Source organism: Gadus chalcogrammus, chromosome 22, assembly GCF_026213295.1.
Source record: "Gadus chalcogrammus isolate NIFS_2021 chromosome 22, NIFS_Gcha_1.0, whole genome shotgun sequence".
NCBI classification, from domain to species: Eukaryota; Metazoa; Chordata; class Actinopteri; order Gadiformes; family Gadidae; genus Gadus; species Gadus chalcogrammus.
Genome location: NC_079433.1, coordinates 55,553 through 77,007, shown reverse-complemented (window position 1 = coordinate 77,007; position 21,455 = coordinate 55,553). Strand labels below are relative to the sequence as shown.

At 51.2% G+C, this 21,455-nt stretch overlaps 1 protein-coding gene across 1 annotated transcript; it reads right to left on the bottom strand.

Moving 5' to 3' along the window:
* Positions 1 to 3,250: 3,250 nt before the first annotated feature.
* On the bottom strand, positions 3,251 to 21,076 carry epn1b (epsin 1b). The gene is made up of 11 exons (XM_056583354.1): positions 21,026 to 21,076; positions 20,282 to 20,413; positions 14,026 to 14,117; positions 11,892 to 12,047; positions 11,357 to 11,485; positions 10,684 to 10,804; positions 10,435 to 10,610; positions 9,162 to 10,356; positions 5,058 to 5,204; positions 3,371 to 3,482; positions 3,251 to 3,281 (listed from the first exon to the last, which is right to left on the bottom strand). The coding sequence occupies exons 3-11, from the start codon at positions 14,092 to 14,094 to the stop codon at positions 3,251 to 3,253; spliced, it is 2,136 nt and encodes a 711-aa protein (XP_056439329.1). The 5' UTR covers positions 14,095 to 14,117; positions 20,282 to 20,413; positions 21,026 to 21,076.
* Between the last annotated feature and the right edge of the window lie 379 nt (positions 21,077 to 21,455).

Genomic DNA, 21,455 nt, shown 5'->3' with positions numbered 1-21,455 from the left:
TTACACTACGGCCCAACGGCGGCAGACGGGCGGCAGCGGGGAGACGCCGTTACACTACGACCCAACGGAGGCAGCGGGGAGACGCTGTTACACTACGACCCAACGGCGGCAGACGGTCGGCAGACGGGCGGCAGACGGGCGGCAGACGGTCGGCAGACGGGCGGCAGCGGGGAGACGCCGTTACACTACGACCCAAAGGCGGCAGACGGTCGGCAGCGGGGAGACGCCGTTACACTACGGCCCAACGGCGGCAGACGGGCGGCAGACGGGCCGCAGCGGGGAGACGCCGTTACACTACGACCCAACGGCGGCAGACGGGCGGCAGACGGGCGGCAGCGGGGAGACGCCGTTACACTACGGCCCAACGGCGGCAGACGGGCGGCAGCGGGGAGACGCCGTTACACTACGACCCAACGGCGGCAGACGGGCGGCAGCGGGGAGACGCCTTTACACTACGACCCAACGGCGGCAGACGGTCGGCAGACGGGCGGCAGCGGGGAGACGCCGTTACACTACGACCCAACGGCGGCAGACGGTCGGCAGACGGGCGGCAGCGGGGAGACGCCGTTACACTACGACCCAACGGCGGCAGACGGTCGGCAGACGGGCGGCAGCGGGGAGCCGTTTTAAGCTCACTGAACGTTCCGCTCAGAGGGAACGCGCTCCAACAGCCCACATGTTGAACGGTTCCGTTGTGCTTTAGCTTGTAGCTTAGATACCTCGTGTTAGCAGGATATCTCCATTGGCTTGTTCCGATATCAATACTTCCCGTACTTACTATACTTACTTTGAGTACGTATGGCGTTCCATTTACAGTCGAGGTGAAAATAAGTGTACGGCAGCCATCTTAGCTACGTAGCGGAAGAGGCTGAGCTAACGTCGGTGCATTTTCTACATAGCCTGCATTAATGGGTCATTTTGTAGTTTTAATAGCTTTTATAGCTTTTTATAGCTGCCAGGCGAAAAGGGTCACCGTTCAAAGCGGGATGTTTATCACGGGGGACGAGCCTCGGTGGAATTCGCAATCATAATTTCCGGCCAGCGCACAAAATCTACGCACTTACCGAGTGCGGATAGTGTACGTTTAAGTTTACTCATGGAAGTACGGATATCGTAGCACAGCCCAGATCATTGTTGGTCGTGACCGGTGGACCGGTCCACCCTTTGGCCCATGGACCGGTCCAACCCCCACCCCTTGGCCCATGGACCGGTCCACCCTGTGTCCCAAGGGGTGGGGGGTGGACCGGTCCATGGGCCAAGGGGTGGACCGATCCACCCCCCACCCCGTGTCCCATGGACTGGTCCACCCCGTGTGCCACAGCGTGCCCGATGGACCGGTCTACTTGTGGCGTCGTGCGGGGGGGGGGGGTGTTAAGGCTGATCAACATCACGCTGGTGTTTGCGTTCGGGCGTTTAATAAACCGTGTGAACAAAAACAGATGAAGACACGGTTGGTTCACCTGTTTATTGATCATGCTCTGGTCACAGAACCAGGAAGTGCTGCCAGCCAATCAAATCAGAGCTTACAACCGCAAGTTGAACCACGTGATTATCCGAACACCAATCCCTTAAATCAATAATATACAGAGGAACCCAACAGGTCGTCAATACCGCCGCATAAATCAATAAATAATTACTTCTGATCTCAACAGTAATACATATTTAGAGGTTAATCTGACACGTCTACTATCTACACAAGACACATGCACACAGTGTGCACCATATATATATATATTAACTAGATGCCCTACGGCGGCGTCTAGAACGTTTTACAAACGGTTTGGTTTATTACAAACGTTATTAACGTGGTTATGATATTGTACCTATTTTAGAACATTATTCTATTTTTCATTATTCTATCAAAAGTATGCAGCGTCATAACTACATCTCTGACGATTATAACAAACCAAACCGTTTGAAAATCGGTTGAAAATTGAGCAAGTTATGGTTGTTTAAAAAGTACATGTACCACTACCAACACAATGTTATGGCTGAGCAGCTTACTGTGGTAAGATGGCCGCCAGTGGTGACGTTCGACTCCATTGGCCAGCAGCGCGGACGAGGCATCTAGTTAATATATATATCTATGGTGTGCACACCCACACACTCAGAAGCCACACACACACACACACACACACACACACACATATATATATATCTATATATGGTCAAACACCAACCACAGGAAATGAGCTGTGTTTCCCGCCTTGCAGGCTCCACTTCCTGCCGGCGTGCGTTTAATACACTGCATCTATTTAAACGTTGATACGACAGAGGGGGGGCGGTTTGGGGTTGAGAGGAGGAAGGGTCCAGCGGTCTCACCCAATGCCCCACTGCCCCCCCCCCGCCCTGCCAAGGGATAGAACCTGCCGTCGGTGCCCCGCCCCCAGAGCCGGGTTGAACCATTGACGGCAGGAAACAGGGCGGAGTGCCTGGATGCGGAGCCAAGCGGTTTCCCCCGACGACGTGTCCGGACTGTACCATTCCTGTTCCTAAGAAAGGGGGAGCCGGCTGAGCTCCGGGATGGTACGTTCCACTGGACGGGGGCGGCCGGTGAGACTTGCCCCCCACGGGGGCGGATGGACCGCTCCGTAAAGGGGGCGGGACGGGTCACATGGGGCCAGGCGGACCGAACCAAAGAGACCGGAGGGGAGGGGCGACGACGAGGAGAGGGGGGGCACCCCCGCCGTGGTAATGGTTCGGGCCAGCGGCCCGCTCAGTGAACCTGGGAAAAACCAGGAGCAGCGAGAGGAGGAGGAAGAGGAGGAGGAGGAAGAGGAGGAGGAGGAAGAGGAGGAGGAGGAGGAGGAGGAGGAGGAGGAGGAGGAGGAGGAGGAGGAGAGGAGGAGGAGGAGCATTCCGGTAGAGAGAGCATAGTGCAGCACAGGGGAGAGGGAGAGGGAGTGGGCGGAGTCAACTCTACAGGTATATACACACACGTCAGGTCAAGGTTCAGCTCCCGACTATAGATGAATGTAGATTCTATATTGATCAATAATACTACATTTCTGTAGTATTATTGATTAGGCCTCTCCACCATTGAGACTCTATGGATGTGTATTGATCTACGTTAGGCGATAGATGAACACATATCTGTAGCATCATCGGTTCATCCGTAGTCTGCCTGATCCCGAGTTTGAAGACCAGAACGAACCATGCCAGAGGGTTGTGGTCTTCAATCAGGTCCTCAGTGAGGGGGGGGAGGGGGGGACAGTCCATCAACCTCAAACCTCTGAAACTAACCGACCAATCACAGACCAACGAGTCCACAAGTCCAAACCCTGGGAGAAAATCCCCGAAACACAGAGACCCGAGAACCGGTCGGAGGCACCCCCCCCCCTTACCGGCCGGGGGGGGGGGGGGGGGGGGCGGGGAGAGGAGGGAGTCCAGGTCCACCAGCTTGGCTCCGGCCGAGCCCAGGAAGGAGGCCGCCGCGGCCCGGCTGGGGGGGCCCGGTGGGGGGGGGGGCGGCCGGGGCCCACCTGTAAGCAGACCAGGACCCACATCTACTCTAGAAGGAGTTCTCTAGGGGCCCGGAGGGGGAGGGGGGGGGCAAGCGGAGGAGGAGGAGGAGGCAAGGAGGGGGGGGGGGGGTGGAGAAGGAGAGAGTTAGGCAGCGTTAAGGAGGGGTTTAGTGAGGAGAGAAGAGCTGTGCATTGAGCTGAAGGCCTTAACCATGACAAGAGTTGGAGAAGGGTTAGGGTTAACCCCAGGGTTACCCTAACCCTGGGGTTAACCCTAACCCAAACCATGACAAGAGTTAGAGAAGGGTTAGGGTTAACCCTAACCCTAGGGTTAACCCTCACCCTAACCATGAGAAGAGTTAGAGAAGAGTTATGAACAGTTAAGACGGTTCAGTGGTTAAAGACAGCAGAAGATGGGTTAGGGTTAGGGTCAGCCCCATCCCTAGGCATGAGAGAACAGTTAGGAATCATTAAGACGGTTCAGTGGTTAAAGACAGCAGAAGATGAGTTAACACACACACACACACACACACACACACACACACACACACACACACACACACACACACACACACACACACACACACACACACACACACACACACACACACACACACACACACACACACACCAGATGAAGAGTCGCCGGAGACGGACATCAAAGGGCTAGCATGGAGCTAACAGTACTGAGGAAGGGGTGATGATAGAGGGGTGATGATAGAGGGGTGATGATGGAGGGGTGATGATGGAGGGGTGATGATGGAGGGGTGATGATAGAGGGGTGATGATAGAGGGGTGATGATGGAGGGGTGATGATGGAGGGGTGATGATAGAGGGGTGATGATAGAGGGGTGATGATAGAGGGGTGATGATAGAGGGGTGATGATGGAGGGGTGATGATGGAGGGGTGATGATGGAGGGGTGATGATGGAGGGGTGATGATAGAGGGGTGATGATAGAGGGGTGATGATAGAGGGATGATGATAGAGGGGTGATGATAGAGGGGTGATGATAGAGGGGGGATGATGGAGGGGTGATGATAGAGGGGTGATGATAGAGGGGTGATGATAGAGGGGTGATGATAGAGGGGTGATGATGGAGGGGTGATGATGGAGGGGTGATGATAGAGGGGTGATGATGGAGGGGTGATAGAGGGGTGATGATAGAGGGGTGATGATAGAGGGGTGATGATAGAGGGGGGATGATAGAGGGGTGATGATGGAGGGGGGATGATAGAGGGGTGATGATGGAGGGGTGATGATGGAGGGGGATGATAGAGGGGTGATGATAGAGGGGTGATGATAGAGGGGTGATGATAGAGGGGGGATGATGGAGGGGGGATGATAGAGGGGTGATGATGGAGGGGTGATGATAGAGGGGTGATGATGGAGGGGTGATGATAGAGGGGGGATGATGGAGGGGTGATGATGGAGGGGTGATGATAGAGGGGTGATGATAGAGGGGTGATGATAGAGGGGTGATGATAGAGGGGTGATGATGGAGGGGTGATGATAGAGGGGTGATGATGGAGGGGTGATAGAGGGAGGGATGAAGTCCATGACAGAGGTGTACAATAAAGGGGGTGTGCTTTACCTGTGCCGTTGCTAGGTGTATTGCAGGGGGCACCCCAGGGGTCGCTGGCTTTGGGCGGCCCGTCTCCGAACGGGTCATCGGAGGGGGCGGAGCATGGGGGCGGGGCAGGCGAGCCCCAAGCATCGTCCGGATTGGCTGTTGCGGCGTCTGTGGGCGGGGCATGGTGCTCACATCATGAAGGGCTCTCTGACACAGAGAAATCACACCGGGATCACACCGGGATTCAGACCGGGATTCAGACCGGGATTCAGACCGGGGATCAGACCGGGATCAGACCGGGATTCAGACCGGGGATCAGACCGGGAATCAGACCGGGATCAGACCGGGGATCAGACCGGGGATCAGACCGGGATTCAGACCGGGATTCAAACCGGGATCAGACCGGGATCAGACCGGGATTCAGACCGGGATCAGATCGGGATCAGACCGGGATCAGACCGGGATTCAGACCGGGATCACACCGGAATTCAGACCGGGCCTCTGACACCGCCGGCTGCTGTGAGGCGGTGTCACTACAGGTAGAGTGGTTCCCATACCGTTACCAGTATCTAAGGTGTTTCCCATGGGAACCAGTGCCACCGATACCGCCTCAAATGCAGGATAGGGTATCGGCGAGTGTGGTCCGATCAGATCACATGACGCATTTACCTCACAGAGATCAACGAACACTACGGTGTTAGGCTGTTCGTTAGCGAAGGATGAGGGAAGTCGGAACGGCATTCAAACTCAAAGTCAGAAAAACATGGATGCTCACGCATAACTATAAGAATACAAATGATTTTGTATTATTATCATTTTGTAAAAATATGTTGATTGGTGGAGAGGGTGGAAATGTTGTACTTCCGGGAGTGAGCAAGGCGATGGAGAGGTCCAGGACACTAACGAAAGCAATCGGTACACAATGAGTGAACCGATAGTAGCTACAGCGCTAAAGCAATCGGTACACAGTGAGTGAACCGATAGTAGCTACAGCGCTAAAGCAATCGGTACACAGTGAGTGAACCGATAGTAGCTACAGCGCTAAAGCAATCGGTACACAGTGAGTGAACTGATAGTAGCTACAGCGCTAAAGCAATCGGTACACAGTGAGTGAACTGCTGATAGTAGCTACAGCGCTAAAGCAATCGGTACACAGTGAGTGAACTGATAGTAGCTACAGCGCTAAAGCAATCGGTACACAGTGAGTGAACTGCTGATAGTAGCTACAGCGCTAAAGCAATCGGTACACAGTGAGTGAACCGATAGTAGCTACAGCGCTAAAGCAATCGGTACACAGTGAGTGAACCGATAGTAGCTACAGCGCTAAAGCAATCGGTACACAGTGAGTGAACTGCTGATAGTAGCTACAGCGCTAAAGCAATCGGTACACAGTGAGTGAACTGCTGATAGTAGCTACAGCGCTAAAGCAATCGGTACAAGGTGAGTGAACTGCTGATAGTAGCTACAGCGCTAAAGCAATCGGTACACAGTGAGTGAACCGATAGTAGCTACAGCGCTAAAGCAATCGGTACACAGTGAGTGAACCGATAGTAGCTACAGCGCTAAAGCAATCGGTACACAGTGAGTGAACCGATAGTAGCTACAGCGCTAAAGCAATCGGTACACAGTGAGTGAACCGATAGTAGCTACAGCGCTAAAGCAATCGGTACACAGTGAGTGAACTGCAGATAGTAGCTACAGCGCTAAAGCAATCGGTACACAGTGAGTGAACTGATAGTAGCTACAGCGCTAAAGCAATCGGTACACAGTGAGTGAACCGATAGTAGCTACAGCGCTAAAGCAATCGGTACACAGTGAGTGAACTGCTGATAGTAGCTACAGCGCTAAAGCAATCGGTACACAGTGAGTGAACCGATAGTAGCTACAGCGCTAAAGCAATCGGTACACAGTGAGTGAACTGATAGTAGCTACAGCGCTAAAGCAATCGGTACACAGTGAATGAACTGCTGATAGTAGCTACAGCGCTAAAGCAATCGGTACACAGTGAGTGAACTGATAGTAGCTACAGCGCTAAAGCAATCGGTACACAGTGAGTGAACTGCTGATAGTAGCTACAGCGCTAAAGCAATCGGTACACAGTGAGTGAACTGATAGTAGCTAAAGCGCTAAAGCAATCGGTACACAGTAGGGCTGTCAAAATTGCTCAAAAATGACATTCGAATGTTCGTTTGGAAAAAAATCACGAATTCGAACTATTCGAATATCTGGTTGCCTATTTTACGCAGTTGCCGTCAATATGTCAATAATGCGACAAAACCATGGTTCAAATTAGTGGGATATATATATATCCTATATATAGGGCGGCGGCTTCCTGCTGGGCATTTCCTTACTTTAAAACGAGGGACATCGCGAACAGACGGAGGCTCATTCACAAAGCAGTTAGGCGCTTGTACCGCGGGAGTGTTTTTTCACATTCGAATATTATGAGGGACATCGCGAACAGACAGAGGCTCACTCACAAAGCAGATAGGCGCTTGTGTAACCGAGCGTTGGCACTTAGATATTTATATGACAAGAATGACACAAGCGTGGAAGGGAAAATAGTCTCGTTTACTTAGTACCTATCAGAAGTCACCCAGTCACAGCGTGAGAGCTGGCATACCTATATCCAAGTACGGAAACCCCGAGGGGATAAAATACATTCGCTCTTCACAATACTAGTCTGTTACACTTGTACCGCGGGAGTGTTTTTTCACATTCTAATATTATGAGGGACATCGCGAACAGACAGAGGCTCATTCACAAAGCAGATAGAGGCGCTTGTACCGCGGGAGTGTTTTTTCACATTCGAATATTAATTTTCACGTTCGAATTCGCGTTTTTGGATACATTTCGAACGAATATTCGAACTTCGAATATTCGTTGACAGCCCTAGTACACAGTGAGTGAACCGATAGTAGCTACAGCGCTAAAGCAATCGGTACACAGTGAGTGAACCGATAGCAGCTACAGCGCTAAAGCAATCGGTACACAGTGAGTGAACTGCTGATAGTAGCCACATTGCAAGCGAATCAAGCCCAGCCGTCTCTCGGAGGACGCTACAGTGCATAGCGTCCTGCCGTCCTCCGTACACTTTGCAGGCAGTCAGGAGGGACTTCATTCATTTTATTTGTCCAAATAAATAGTTTTTTTTTCAAAATGTAGTGTGTTTAGTCTATGCCTTTCATTCGCCATACTGGTAACCGTTTTATAAAAGCAATAGCTCACCTCAGTCTGTGAAATGTGCTCATTGTTAAGGCTTAACTCTGGTAAAAGCAGCACATTCCGTAGCCTGTTGTGAGCTAGTGCTGAAATGATCTCGTTCTGAAAAAATAAATAGTAAGGTAGCCGACCTTCCATCGCTGTCATCATAAGTTAACCCTTCACTAAGAACAAGGGCTTCAGCAGTTAGGGTTAGGGTAACCCTAACCCTTAGGAGCTACAGGCTGTCTCGGTATGAAGTCCCCACTGCCACGTGGCGGCCGAGGTTCAGGAATCTGAACGGGGAAGGAAAGCTCTAAATGCCGATTTAGGGTCGTTTTAGACGCAGAGACGTAAGCATGTAATTTACACAAGGGACTTGTTTAGACAAGTTTTGATTTACGGTTCCTTTAAGGTTCCTTAAGGATCGCGCGTGTTGCAAGGGGATTCTCCGCCAGAACAGGGTTAGGGTTATCTGTGGGCGTGGAAGTGGAAATCGCTGGCTTGTTTATATTTATAATTATCATAATTCGTTCTTGTGTTTTCTTCTTCTCCTTCTTCAAAATTCTTCATTCGCTTCTGTCACGGCCTTTTAAAAATGGCGCTATTATGCTGTAAAACCGGAAATGTGAGACTCCTGAAAGGATGTGGTTAGCTGGCCAATCACAGTCTTTGCGAGCTGCGTAGGGCCGTAGTGTTTTAATCGCATAGTCAGGAATTTTGGCCGACGCACTTAAGCACGTAAGGGGGGATATTTTACCGCGCAAGGGGGGGTTATGTATCTTACGTGCTTACGCGTTCCGTCTAAAACAGAGCATATATCGGCCTTAACATCTCCCACTACAAGAACCTGTCCTTCAACGGCCGGTAACGGCCACGCCTTCGGCAGCACACCTGGCTCCAGAGCTCCTGAGCGCCTCTCACCTGGGGCCGCCCAGGGGTCCGACGGCGCGGACGGGGAGCTGGCGGCGGGCTCCCAGGCGTCCACAGAGGGGCTCCCGGCCAGGGCGCCGAAGGGGTCTGAGGGGACGGCCTTGGGGGGGGTGGTGGGGGCCACGAAGGGCTCCTCTCTGAGGGGGCTGGACAGGGTGTCAAAGGGGTCCCCTTTAGGGGGGCTGGAAAGGGTGCTGAAGGGGTCCCCTTTAGGGGGGCTGGACAGGGCGCTGAAGGGGTCCCCTTTAGGGGGGCTGGACAGGGCGCTGAAGGGGTCCCCTTTAGGGGGGCTGGACAGGGCGCTGAAGGGGTCCCCTTTAGGGGGGCTGGACAGGGTGTCAAAGGGGTCCCCTTTAGGGGGGCTGGACAGGGCGCTGAAGGGGTCCCCTTTAGGGGGGCTGGACAGGGCGCTGAAGGGGTCCCCTTTAGGGGGGCTGGACAGGGCGCTGAAGGGGTCCCCTTTAGGGGGGCTGGACAGGGTGTCAAAGGGGTCCCCTTTAGGGGGGCTGGACAGGGCGCTGAAGGGGTCCCCTTTAGGGGGGCTGGACAGGGCGCTGAAGGGGTCCCCTTTAGGGGGGGATGGCGCTGGCGTAGCAAAGGGGTCGATGGGGTCATTGTTTGCTGGGGACGGGTCAGCTTTGGGGGTGCTGACAGCATGGTTCTTCGGGGGGTTGAAGGGGTCGTCCGTGGAGGCGCTGAAGTCGAAGTCTTGGGCCGCGCTGAAGGGGTCGTCCTTGGACGTCCCGAAGGGGTCCGCTGTGCCCTGAGGCTCAGCAAAAGGATCCTCCTTGCCCGCACAGAAGGGGTCCGGGCCGGCCTTAGGCGCGCCGAAGGGCTTCTCTTGGGGGGCGCTGAAGGGGTCCGGTCTGTCCTTGGGGGCGGCGAAGGGGTCGTCGGGGTCCTTTGACGCCACAAAGGGGTCCTCGCTGTCGCAGGGCGGCGAGGAGAACGGGTCCTCCGCGGCCGGGGGGGCGGCCAAGGGGTCCTCCTCCGTCTTGGCCGGAGCCCCCCAGGGGTCGCTGGGCGGCTTGGGGGGCGCGCCCCACGGGTCGGCCGCCTCTTGGGGCTCCTCAGGGGGGGCGGGCTCCAGCTGGGCGCCCGGGGGGTCCCTGGCCCGGGGCGGGGGTCTAGAGGCCTCTGGTCTGCCCGCGTCCTCCCACTGCAGCTCCTCCTCCGTCAGCTTGGACTGGAGGACAGAGAACACCTTCATCACCACCACCACCTTCAGCACCACCACCACCACCACCTCCAGCCCTTCACTCACCCTCCGCTCCTCCTCCTTCTTCTCCTCCTCCTGCCTCAGCCGCTCCTCCTTGCGGGCGGCGAAGGAGGCGGTGAGGTCGGCCACCGAGGGGATGTTGTCCAGGGAGGGCAGGCCGGACGCCCCGGCCACGTAGCACGGCCGGTAGCTGGCGTCCTTGGGCGTGTCTGAGGAGGAGGCTGGAGGGGAGACAGGGTGAGACACGGTCGCATCACGACCTCCCAGAGTGTGGGCGGGACGAGGCGGTCCTACCTGCAGCGCTCTTAGAGGTCTTCTCTCTGGTCTTCACTGCAAAGTCTCGCTCCGTCTTCAGCTTCTCGTCGTCCTCCATCAGCACCAGCACCACCTTGGCCTTCTCCCGCACGGTGGTGCCCTGTCAGAGACAAGACCCGGATCAGGACTGGAGTACCAGGACTGGAGCACAGCAGTGCCCTGTCAGAGACAAGACCCGGATCTGGACTAAAGTACCAGGACTGGAGCACAGCAGTGCCCTGTCAGAGACAAGACCCGGATCAGGAGTGGAGTACCAGGACTGGAGCACAGCAGTGCCCTGTCAGAGACAAGACCCGGATCAGGACTGGAGCACAGCAGTGCCCTGTCAGAGATAAGACCCTGATCAGGACTGGAGTACCAGGACTGGAGCACAGCAGTGCCCTGACAGAGACAAGACCCGGATCAGGACTGGAGTACCAGGACTGGAGCACAGCAGTGCCTTGTCAGAGACAAGACCCGGATCAGGACTGGAGTACCAAGACTGGAGCACAGCAGGCCTCCGGATCAGTCCTCTAGTTCCTAGTACTTAGGATCAGTCCTCTGGGAAGGTCCCACTGCGCTGGGACCTTGCCAGGACCTCCCTGACCTTCAGGGTTAGCCCTAACCCTAGCCCCATCCCTGAAGGCACCGTGGGTCAGAGGGCCGTCCTCACCTGGTCCTTGCCGTCTTTGTCCATGAAGCGGAACTCTGTAAGTGCCTTGACGATGTAGATGTTGTCCTTCATCTTCAGCATCACGCGCTCGTCGCCCGTCTTCAGCAGATACTCCAACAGGGTGAGAGACTGTGGGGACACAGCACAGCTGTTAGGAGGAAACAGCACAGCTGTTAGGAGGACACGGCACAGCTGTTAGGAGGACATGGCACAGGGCCTCCACACCCTCACCTGGTGATGTGTTAGGAGGCGGGGCTCCACACCCTCACCTGGTGAAGTGTTAGGAGGCGGGGCTCCACACCCTCACCTGGTGATGTGTTAGGAGGTGGGGCTCCCCACCCTCACCTGGTGATGTGTTAGGAGGCGGGGCTCAAAACCCTCACCTGGTGAAGTGTTAGGAGGCGGGGCTCCACACCCTCACCTGGTGATGTGTTATGAGGCGGGGCTCCACACCCTCACCTGGTGATGTGTTAGGAGGCGGGGCTCCACACCCTCACCTGGTGATGTGTTATGAGGCGGGGCTCCACACCCTCACCTTGTGGATGTGTCTCCAGTTCTTGTCGTCCTTCAGGCGCTTCCACAGCATGGTCATGATCTCGTTGCAGGCCACCACGTTGTAGGTGAGGTCGGAGAGGTCGGCCATCTGGGAGCTGGACGGACCCCAGGGGTCGTTAGAGGTGGCCTCCCTCACCTGGAGTCAGGTAGGTAGAGTCAGGTTAGAGTTAGAGTCAGGTTAGAGCCAGGTTAGAGTTAGAGTCAGATTAGAGCCAGGTTAGAGTTAGAGTCAGGTTAGAGTTGGAGTCAGGTTAGAGTTAGAGCCAGGTTAGAGTTACAGCCAGGTTAGAGTTAGAGTCAGGTTAGAGTTAGTCAGTTTAGAGTTAGAGTCAGTTTAGAGTTAGAGTCAGTTTAGAGTTAGAGTCAGGTTAGAGTTAGAGCCAGGTTAGAGTTAGAGCCAGGTTAGAGTTAGAGCCAGGTTAGAGTTAGAGTCAGGTTAGAGTTGGAGTCAGGTTAGAGTTAGAGCCAGGTTAGAGTTAGAGCCAGGTTAGAGTTAGAGTCAGGATAGAGTTAGAGTCAGGTTAGAGTTAAAGTCAGGTTAGAGCCAGGTTAGAGTTAGAGTCAGGTTAGAGTTAGAGTCAGGTTAGAGTTAGAGTCAGGTTAGAGCCAGGTTAGAGTTGGATTCAGGTTAGAGTCAGGTTAGAGTTAGAGCCAGGTTAGAGTTAGAGCCAGGTTAGAGTTAGAGCCAGGTTAGAGTTAGAGTCAGGATAGAGTTAGAGTCAGGTTAGAGTTAAAGTCAGGTTAGAGCCAGGTTAGAGTTAGAGTCAGGTTAGAGTTAGAGTCAGGTTAGAGTTAGAGTCAGGTTAGAGCCAGGTTAGAGTTGGATTCAGGTTAGAGTCAGGTTAGAGTTAGAGCCAGGTTAGAGTTAGAGTCAGGTTAGAGTTAGAGCCAGGTTAGAGTTAGAGCCAGGTTAGAGTTAGAGCCAGGTTAGAGTTAGAGTCAGGTTAGAGCCAGGTTAGAGTTAGAGTCAGGTTAGAGTTAGAGCCAGGTTAGAGTTAGAGCCAGGTTAGAGTTAGAGTCAGGTTAGATGGCCTAGTGTGAATGCACCCTTAGAGTCAGGTTAGATTCAGGTTAGAGTTGGATTCAGGTTAGAGCCAGGTTACAGTTAGAGTCAGGTTACAGTTAAAGTCAGGTTAGAGTTAGAGTCAGGTTAGATTCAGGTTAGAGTTGGATTCAGGTTAGAGTCAGGTTAGAGTTAGAGTCAGGTTAGAGCTAGAGTCAGGTTAGAGTTAGAGTCAGGTTAGAGTTAGAGTCAGGTTAGATTCAGGTTAGAGTTGGATTCAGGTTAGAGTCAGGTTAGAGTAAAGCCCAGTTCAGACCAAAGATTCACCTTGCAAAGAGACGGTTTTAGAACGTCGCAGGGGCGGTGTGAACGGGTCGTAGCAAGGAGTTGCAAGGAGTCGCCAGAGATTGTCAAATCGCAAGGTCCAGTTTTAGAACGCAGCGATTTAACTATTTCTCTTCAGCCAATCACAGCACAGAACAACTTGTACGTCACGGCTTTACTCCGTCCCGGTACCGTACTGCCACTCCAGCATAAAAATATCAGATTGAAATATCCGATATCCGGGGAATGACAAAACACAGTAACTCTAGCCTACTCTCAAGCAAAATAAAAATAAAACTAATTGCAAACCTAACTAATCGCAAACCTAACTAATCTAACCTACGCAAATTATGCTGTTGTGGCCCTCAACTGTGCCAGAGTGTTCACAGTTGCTAGGGAAACCACCCAGCGTCTCAGCCTGTTGCAGCGCGTTGCAGCCAGTGTAAACAGCCCAGTTTTAGAACGTCGCAGCCCATCTCGTCTCAATGAGTCGCAAGGAGTTGCGAGTTGCAAGCCGTTGCAAGGCAAATCTGGTCTGAACTGGGCTTTAGAGTCAGGTTAGAGATAGAGTCAGGTTAGATTCAGGTTAGAGTTGGATTCACGTTAGAGTTAGATCTAGGTTAGAGTCTGGTTAGAGTTTAGTTACCAGTTAAGTGTTGGTAGTTAAATGTTACTAGTTAAGGGTTCCTAGTTAATGGAAACTGGTTAAAGGTTGGTAGATATGTTTAATGTTAGGGTTACTAGTTAAGGGTTCCTGGTATATGCAGATTAAGAGTGTTGTCCTCACCTTGACCTCGGCCTCAGAGTAGTTCTGGACCAGGTTCTTGAGCTGTCTGCGGAGCATGGAGGACGTCATGATGAAGACCAGGATAAGACCTGCTGGATCAGGACCAGAGACACCAGAGGCCTGAGAACATTCCCCTGGTCTAGTCAGTGTTTCCCATATATAGACCAGAGACACCAGAGGCCTGAGAACATTCCCCTGGTCTAGTCAGTGTTCCCCATATATAGACCATTGTGTGGCGCGGCGCCACAGAATCAACATCCAGGCCACAAATTGATTGTCTTTTTTTTTGGAAATATAGAAATTGTTCCGTTCATTCATCTCCGCATAGCACTCGTTCTCCCTGTCATTCTCTCTCACACACACACACACACACACACACACACACACACACACACACACACACACACACACACACACACACACACACACACACACACACACACACACACACACACACACACACACACACGTCACCCGTCACCCGTCACCCGTCACCCGTCGCTTAGCAACCGGACACGCTGGGGTTGATAAGTTACCGGACTACTGTAACTACTACGGAGCGATAATAACAAAGACGTGAATCAGGCAATAAATCCACTTTCCTTGACAGCGGTAAAGTCCGGTGTGCATTAAAGTACAGCGGAGTGGACCAATTGCGAACTACTGCAGCTGCTTTAAGTTAAACCCCAAACTAATCTGAATAAGTGTTTATAGCGGACTACACCACCTCTTCTATTCCGCATAGAAATCTTTCCGAACAGATAATTGTATTCCGATTGAGGCGTGTATATATATATATATATATATATATATATATGATACTTTTCTATTCTGATTGAGCTGTTCTTCCACATCAATGCGGATCAGATGTGTCCACATGTAAACTGCGATTAAGATGAAATGCGGTTATAGTTTAGATAGGCCTATACAGTGCCCATATCAAAAAGAATAGAAAACATTCATTACATTCTATTCTTAATATTATTTTATTCTGACTCTGAATGTTTGTTGCTTTGATCCAGATGAGTATTGAAAACTTTTTTCAATACTCAGAGAAAATGTGCTGACCTGTTCATTGTAGGTTTGGATAACCCTACATTACTGGCCTGGTGACAGAACTGAAAAGGAGGTTCCAGGAGAAAAATTCTGTCCAGACCAAGAGAATGTGCTCCTCCAAGAGTGGTTTTCTTTCAAAAACCATATCATTACAGGGTCATTACAGGTAAGTGAAATCTCTCTCTCTCTCTCTTTTTCTCTTATGTGCTTTATCTTTCATTCAAGAACAAGAGCCAAGAGGAGCTCCTGACTCTGCTGGCGAGTGAGTATGATGAGTGGTTAGACCAAAGTTCAAAAAAGTTCAAAGTTCAAAGTTCAAAGTACTTTATTTGTCATTGCCACAAAGACAACGAGACAGTAGAGGCAACCAGACTTACACAGCTAAATAATAATAAATAACAATTAATAAATAGTTCATAAATATCATACATAAAATAATAATAATAATAATAAAAATAATAAAAGCAATACATATTAAGGTGCATCAAGTCTTAGAGTGCAGTCCATGGGGGGCAGGGAGGGCTGGGCCGGGGGCGGGGGGAGATGAAGGGGGGTGGGGAGTGGGGTGGTCAAGCTGTTGAGGAGCCTTATTGCACAGGGATAGAAGCTCTTTGCCATCCTGGAGGTGCGTGCCTTTTTTGATCTGAACCTTTTCCCTGACGGGAGTAACAGGAACAGATGATGGGCAGGATGAGAAGGGTCTGTGAGGATGCGTTTAGAGCGCTGCAGGCAACGGGAGGAGGAGATGGACAAGATGTCGGGCAGCTCTACTCCAATGATCCTTCCCGCTGTTTTAATCAGCCTCTGGATGGCTGCCTGCTCCGCCTTTGTACAGCTGTAGGACCATACATTCAGGCAGTATGTAAGCACACTCTCTATAGCGCAGCGGTAGAAGTTAAACAGCAGCCTCTGAGGAAGGTGTTCTTTCCTCAACTTCCGGAGGTAAAAGAGGCGTTGCTGGGCCTTCCCCAAAACGGAAGCTGTGTTTTTGACCCAGGAAAACTCCTCCGTCAGTGTCAGACCCAGAAACTTTAGAGAGGTGACACGCTCAACCTCTTCACCGTTGATGTAGATTGGGAGATGGTGATTATGCTGGGAAGACTTCCGGAAGTCAATGATCATCTCTTTGGTTTTCCTAATGTTGAGACTGAGGTTGTGCTCAGAACACCAGACTGCCAGGTTTCCCACTTCTTGCCTGTAGGCAGCCTCATCGTTGTTGGAGATGAGGCCAAGCACTGTTGTATCATCTGCAAATTTGAAGATGTAGTTGGATGGGCAAGAGGGAGCACAGTCATGGGTGTAGAGGGTGTATAAAAGTGGGCTGAGCACGCAACCTTGTGGGGCGCCAGTGCTGATGGTCAGATTTGAAGAGTGATGCTTCCCCAGTTGTACACTCTGCGTGCGATTGGTCAGGAAGTCCAATACCCAGTTACACAGTGAAGCATTGAGGTTTAAGTCCTGAAGTTTGGAGATGAGTTTGCCTGGAAGGATCGTATTGAATGCAGAACTGTAATCTATAAAGAGAATACGGATGTAAGTGTTCTTTAACTCCAGGTGCTCCAGTGCAGTGTTAAGCAGCAGGGCTACTGCATCCTCTGTAGATCTGTTTGCTTTGTAGGCAAATTGGTGTTGATCAAAGGAAGCTGGTGTGATGCCTCTTATGTGTTTCATGACCAGCCTTTCCAAGCATTTAGCAGGTATGGGGGTGAGAGCCACTGGCCTATAGTCGTTCAGGCACTTGACTGCAGTCTTTTTTGGCACAGGTATAATGGTTGATGCTTTGAAACATGGGGGGACATGTGAAAGGGCTAGAGAGCGGTTGAAAATGTCTGTAAATACCTCTGTCAGCTGGTCACCGCAATTCTTTAGTACGCGGCCTGCCACACCATCTGGTCCTGCCGCTTTCCTGGGGTTGATGTTTTTCAGGCAGAGTCTGACCTCGTGGGGGGTCAGAGTGGGTGCAGCATCGTCAGAGGGTAGGGGCAGAGGCAGCGGACCATTGTTGTCCCTGTCGAACCGTGCATAAAACTGATTCAGCTCTTCAGTCAGGGTAGCACAGCTGGTCTGGGGGGGTGACGCAGTCCCTTTGTAGTCAGAGATTGCTCTTATTCCCTCCCATACTTGTCTCGGATTGGTGTGAGTGTGGAAAAGTTGCTCAACACGTTGCCGGTGTTTGGCTTTTGCAGATTTTATGCCTCTTCTCAGTGCTGCCCTGGCTACGCTGTACACTGCTGTTTCACCTGATCTGTAGGCTGCATCTCTGCCCTTCAGTAGTGTACGCACCTCTCTGCACATCCATGGCTTTTGGTTGGGGAACACTCTCACAGTCCTCCTTCTTGTGACATTGTTCACACAGAAGTTGATGTAGTCCATTACTGAAGATGTGTATTCCTCCAGTGCAATTTTTGGGTCGTCAGAAGCCTCCAGGCTATTAAATAGTGTCCAGTCCGTGCTGTCAAAGCAGTCCTGTAGCTGAGGGATGGCATCCTCATTCCACACTGTTATGGACTTGGTGGCAGGTCTTGTCGCTCTGATTCTTTGTTGGTATGAGGGGTACAGGAACAGCGAGAGGTGGTCAGACAGGTCTAGGTGGGAGTCAGACTGTACTTTGTAAGCCTTAACAACATTAGTGTACACCTGGTCTAGTGTCACACTGCCTCTGGTTGCACAGGTCACGTTTGGATGGAATGTGGGGAGCACAGATCTTAGATTGGCACGGTTAAAATCCCCAGCTACAATGAAGGCGCTGTCTGGGTGTTTGGCCAGTCTTTTACTGATGTAGCCATGTAGCTGTGCTAATGCTAGTTTAGCATTAGCGTCCGGAGGGATGTAAACAGCACAGATGTAAACAATGCCAAACTCCCTCGGTAAGTAGAAGGGCCTGCACTTCAGAAGCATAAGTTCCAGTACGGGGCAGCAGAGCTTTCCGACGATGCTTGTGTTTGTGCACCAGCAGTTATTTAAGAAGACACACAGACCGCCACCGGACTTCTTACCCGAGTCAGCTGTTCTGTCGGCCCGGTAGACGGTGCGGCCTGCTAGCTGGATAGCTGCGTCTGGTGTGGTGCTGTCTAACCACGTCTCGGTGAAGATCATGCAGCAGCAGCTAGTCAAAGTCCTCTGTGCTGTGAGTCGAAGTCTAATCTCGTCCAGTTTATTCCGTATTGAGCGAACATTGGCTAGGAAGATTGAAGGAAGCGGTGGTTTGGATGGGTTAGCCTTTAGCCGAGCTCGTACACCGGCCCGCTTTCCTCGCTTCTGCTTCCGCTCACAGCGTCTCCTCTGCCGGCCTGTTGAGGCAGAGCTTTCGCTGGCTAATCTGCGGATCTCGGGAGGGATGGATATCTCGCTTGACAGTCGATGTACATCACGATTTATGACCAGGAGCTCAGCACGGCTATACTGTTTTGCCAGTGGAGGGCACATTAGTGTTAAAAAACAAAAACAAACTATTAATAAACAAAAACGTTTAGCCTGGACAGCTGTGTATCCATCGCCATGGCAACCCAAGTAAACAATTACACTAAAACTAAAATAAAACTATAACTAAACTATAACTAACAAAAATCTATGATCAGGAGACCCCCAAGATGATTGCGTGGCAACAACTTCACAATTAAACTTAAATTAAACTAAGACTACAACTAAAAATTTACTAACAAAACCTAAAAGTCTGGAGAGCCCCAAGCCGCTGCGTGTGTACGCGCCGCCGTTGCTAGGACCAACTAGTAAGGCAAGGAGACTGAGGCAGGGGTAGACCACTACCCCTGCCTCAGTCTCCTTGCCAGCATTGCCCTAATTGTTTCAGTCTCATCTGTGAATTGCGAGCGGGATTTCTCAGCTATGAATAGGGTAAGCACATAGAAATTCACTATTCCTTAGTATATTTCTTGAAGTAATTAGCATTTTAATACTTTATTGATAATACATTTTATTTGATTTTATCCCCAGATAAAAACAGACCTCAGGAACAGGCTGAGGTCGATCACGTGATATATTTTCTATCGATCAAACGGAGGTTGTGTTCCATAGTGTGAAAGAGGAACAGCCAAGCCGTTGCTTGTCTATTTGATACAGATTTTGTCCTTTTGAATTGATTCCCGTGGATAGTGCGCACTAAATGAGTTCGGTCCCTTGGTGCGGACATTCTGGGCTGTTGCGAATACAAACCATCAAACCTCAGGAACGGACCAAACAGCCAGTCCGAGACCCAGCCGGAGAGGTGGTCTCGGTTCGCTCCAAAACAAACCCTGGTGCGATTCGCTTGAGATGTGAAAGCGAACGCACCTCGGCCCGATCAAGTTCTAAAAATCATCAGCCTCTTTGGACGTAACAGGCACCCGCTCAGCCGCACGCATTATAAGAATTATTGTTTGATTAGCGGTAACCAAGATTAGCAGAAAGTTGTTGGACCGTCAGGTGAAAATGAGTCGTGGCTCAACATTGAGCAAAGAGGAGACGGAACGTCTATTGGATAGTTGGGTCCGATATCCAAAAGACATTCCGTCCTTTGGATATTGGATATCCGGCACTGTTGCGAAAATTGCAATGTGAAATGGAACCGTACCAAACCGAAAATTTAAATTTTTCATGTCATCAACATGCATTAGCGTGATAAAGCGATAGAAATAAAATCACCATCGTAGGCCGTTTTTTATCGTTCATATCGTATATCGTTTATATCGCGCATTACTAGTGGGAGGCGGCCGAACAGGATAGGAGCTCAACAGCGCTACCCTACAATAAATGTATCACAGTGTTATTCATGGGTCAGGAATGGAAGTGCACCAATAAATAATATTCAATGAGAGTGAGCGCAGATTCTGAGCGCTGATGGCGGAAAACAATAATATATACAGTGGGTAAGGCACGGGCCAAATAAAATCAAATCAGCCCTACTCTAGAGCCCTGTGACCCCCGACCCCTACCTGCAGGCCTCCTAGAGATGTCCCCTGACCCCTAGAGACAGATGACCCCCGAACCCTACCTGCAGGCCTTCTGTTGATAACGATACTCTGCATTTCATCTCAGTTCATCTCTATCCTTAACAAAACGTTTCCTTCCACAAAGGGTTTCCAAGACAGATCTACAGACACAGTCCAGCCTAAACCCCTTACCACCTGCCTACCCGCTCCCTGCCTACCCCATCTTTATCCACTCTCTACCCCATCTTTACCCACTCCCTACCCAGTCTCCTCACCTCTGTTGCAGTGGGGCCGTGCCGGGGATAGATCCTGACGCGTGTCGTTCCTCTGCCACCAGATGATTCAGCGACTGTTCATTCTGCTGCTCCAGCGGTTCGTCTCCTCTCGGTCTCAATGCGACGCGGATCCTGCTGACGGACCAGGAGACACGGCGTTACACGAGAACAGAGACCCACACATCACCGTGAAACGACCTCCAAACGCACTGATACACACATCACCGTGAAACGACCTCCACACGCACTAACCCATCCACCACCTATCCCCACACACATCACCGTGAAACGACCTCCACACGCACAGACACATCCATCACCTATTCCCACACACATGAAGGACGAGTTATCTGACCCACTGCGGAACATAGCCTAGCTCCAGATTAGCATCGGTGTGTTAAATCATCGGCCTCATCCCAACTCGGTCGAGCACAACACCACATGCTATTCTTTAACGTGTTGGACGATAACAATATCATGAACCAGGACTGAAGACCCTCAACCACTGAGGATCCGGGAGTCCCGACCCGGGGTTCAGCACCTCGGACAGCGGTAGCAGCCCGCTAGGTAGCTATCAACAGGATGCTAACGGTTACACGACCGGCTTCAAACGCAACTCAAGTCACCCACATGGTCCACACAACCGCGCGCACAAAGCCTAGACCGGGGGCTCGACCTGGACTAGGGTCTCCCCCGTCTGGTCGAAGGTTTAGTGCTCACAGTCTGAGATAAAAACACACCAACCCTGCTAGCTTCGGGAAGCTCCGAGGAATCGCAGCTGGTTTCCGCTTCCGGTCTGCAGTACACCCGCCCCCCACCAGAATATGACGTCAATAATATAATAGATGCATAAAATAAAATAGATAAAACTGAATATTCACATAACTGAGCGTACTTTTACGTTGAGGAGTGCTTAAGTTTAGCTTTAAACACTGCGCTTTGGTTTAAGTGAAACATGTAAAAAAACAGCAAAACATTAAAATCTCTCGGCATCATTATAAAATCATATTTTGTGAATAATTTGGGGTTTAAATGTATCGATTAATTATAGTTAAATGTAGGCCTAATTTAAACTGGCTTTTAGTTTATACGTAGTATTATTAATTAGCTCAGTCCGACATTGTCCTTAAAACCAAATCTGATCTCCATTAGGCTAAACATTGCGTTGATCATG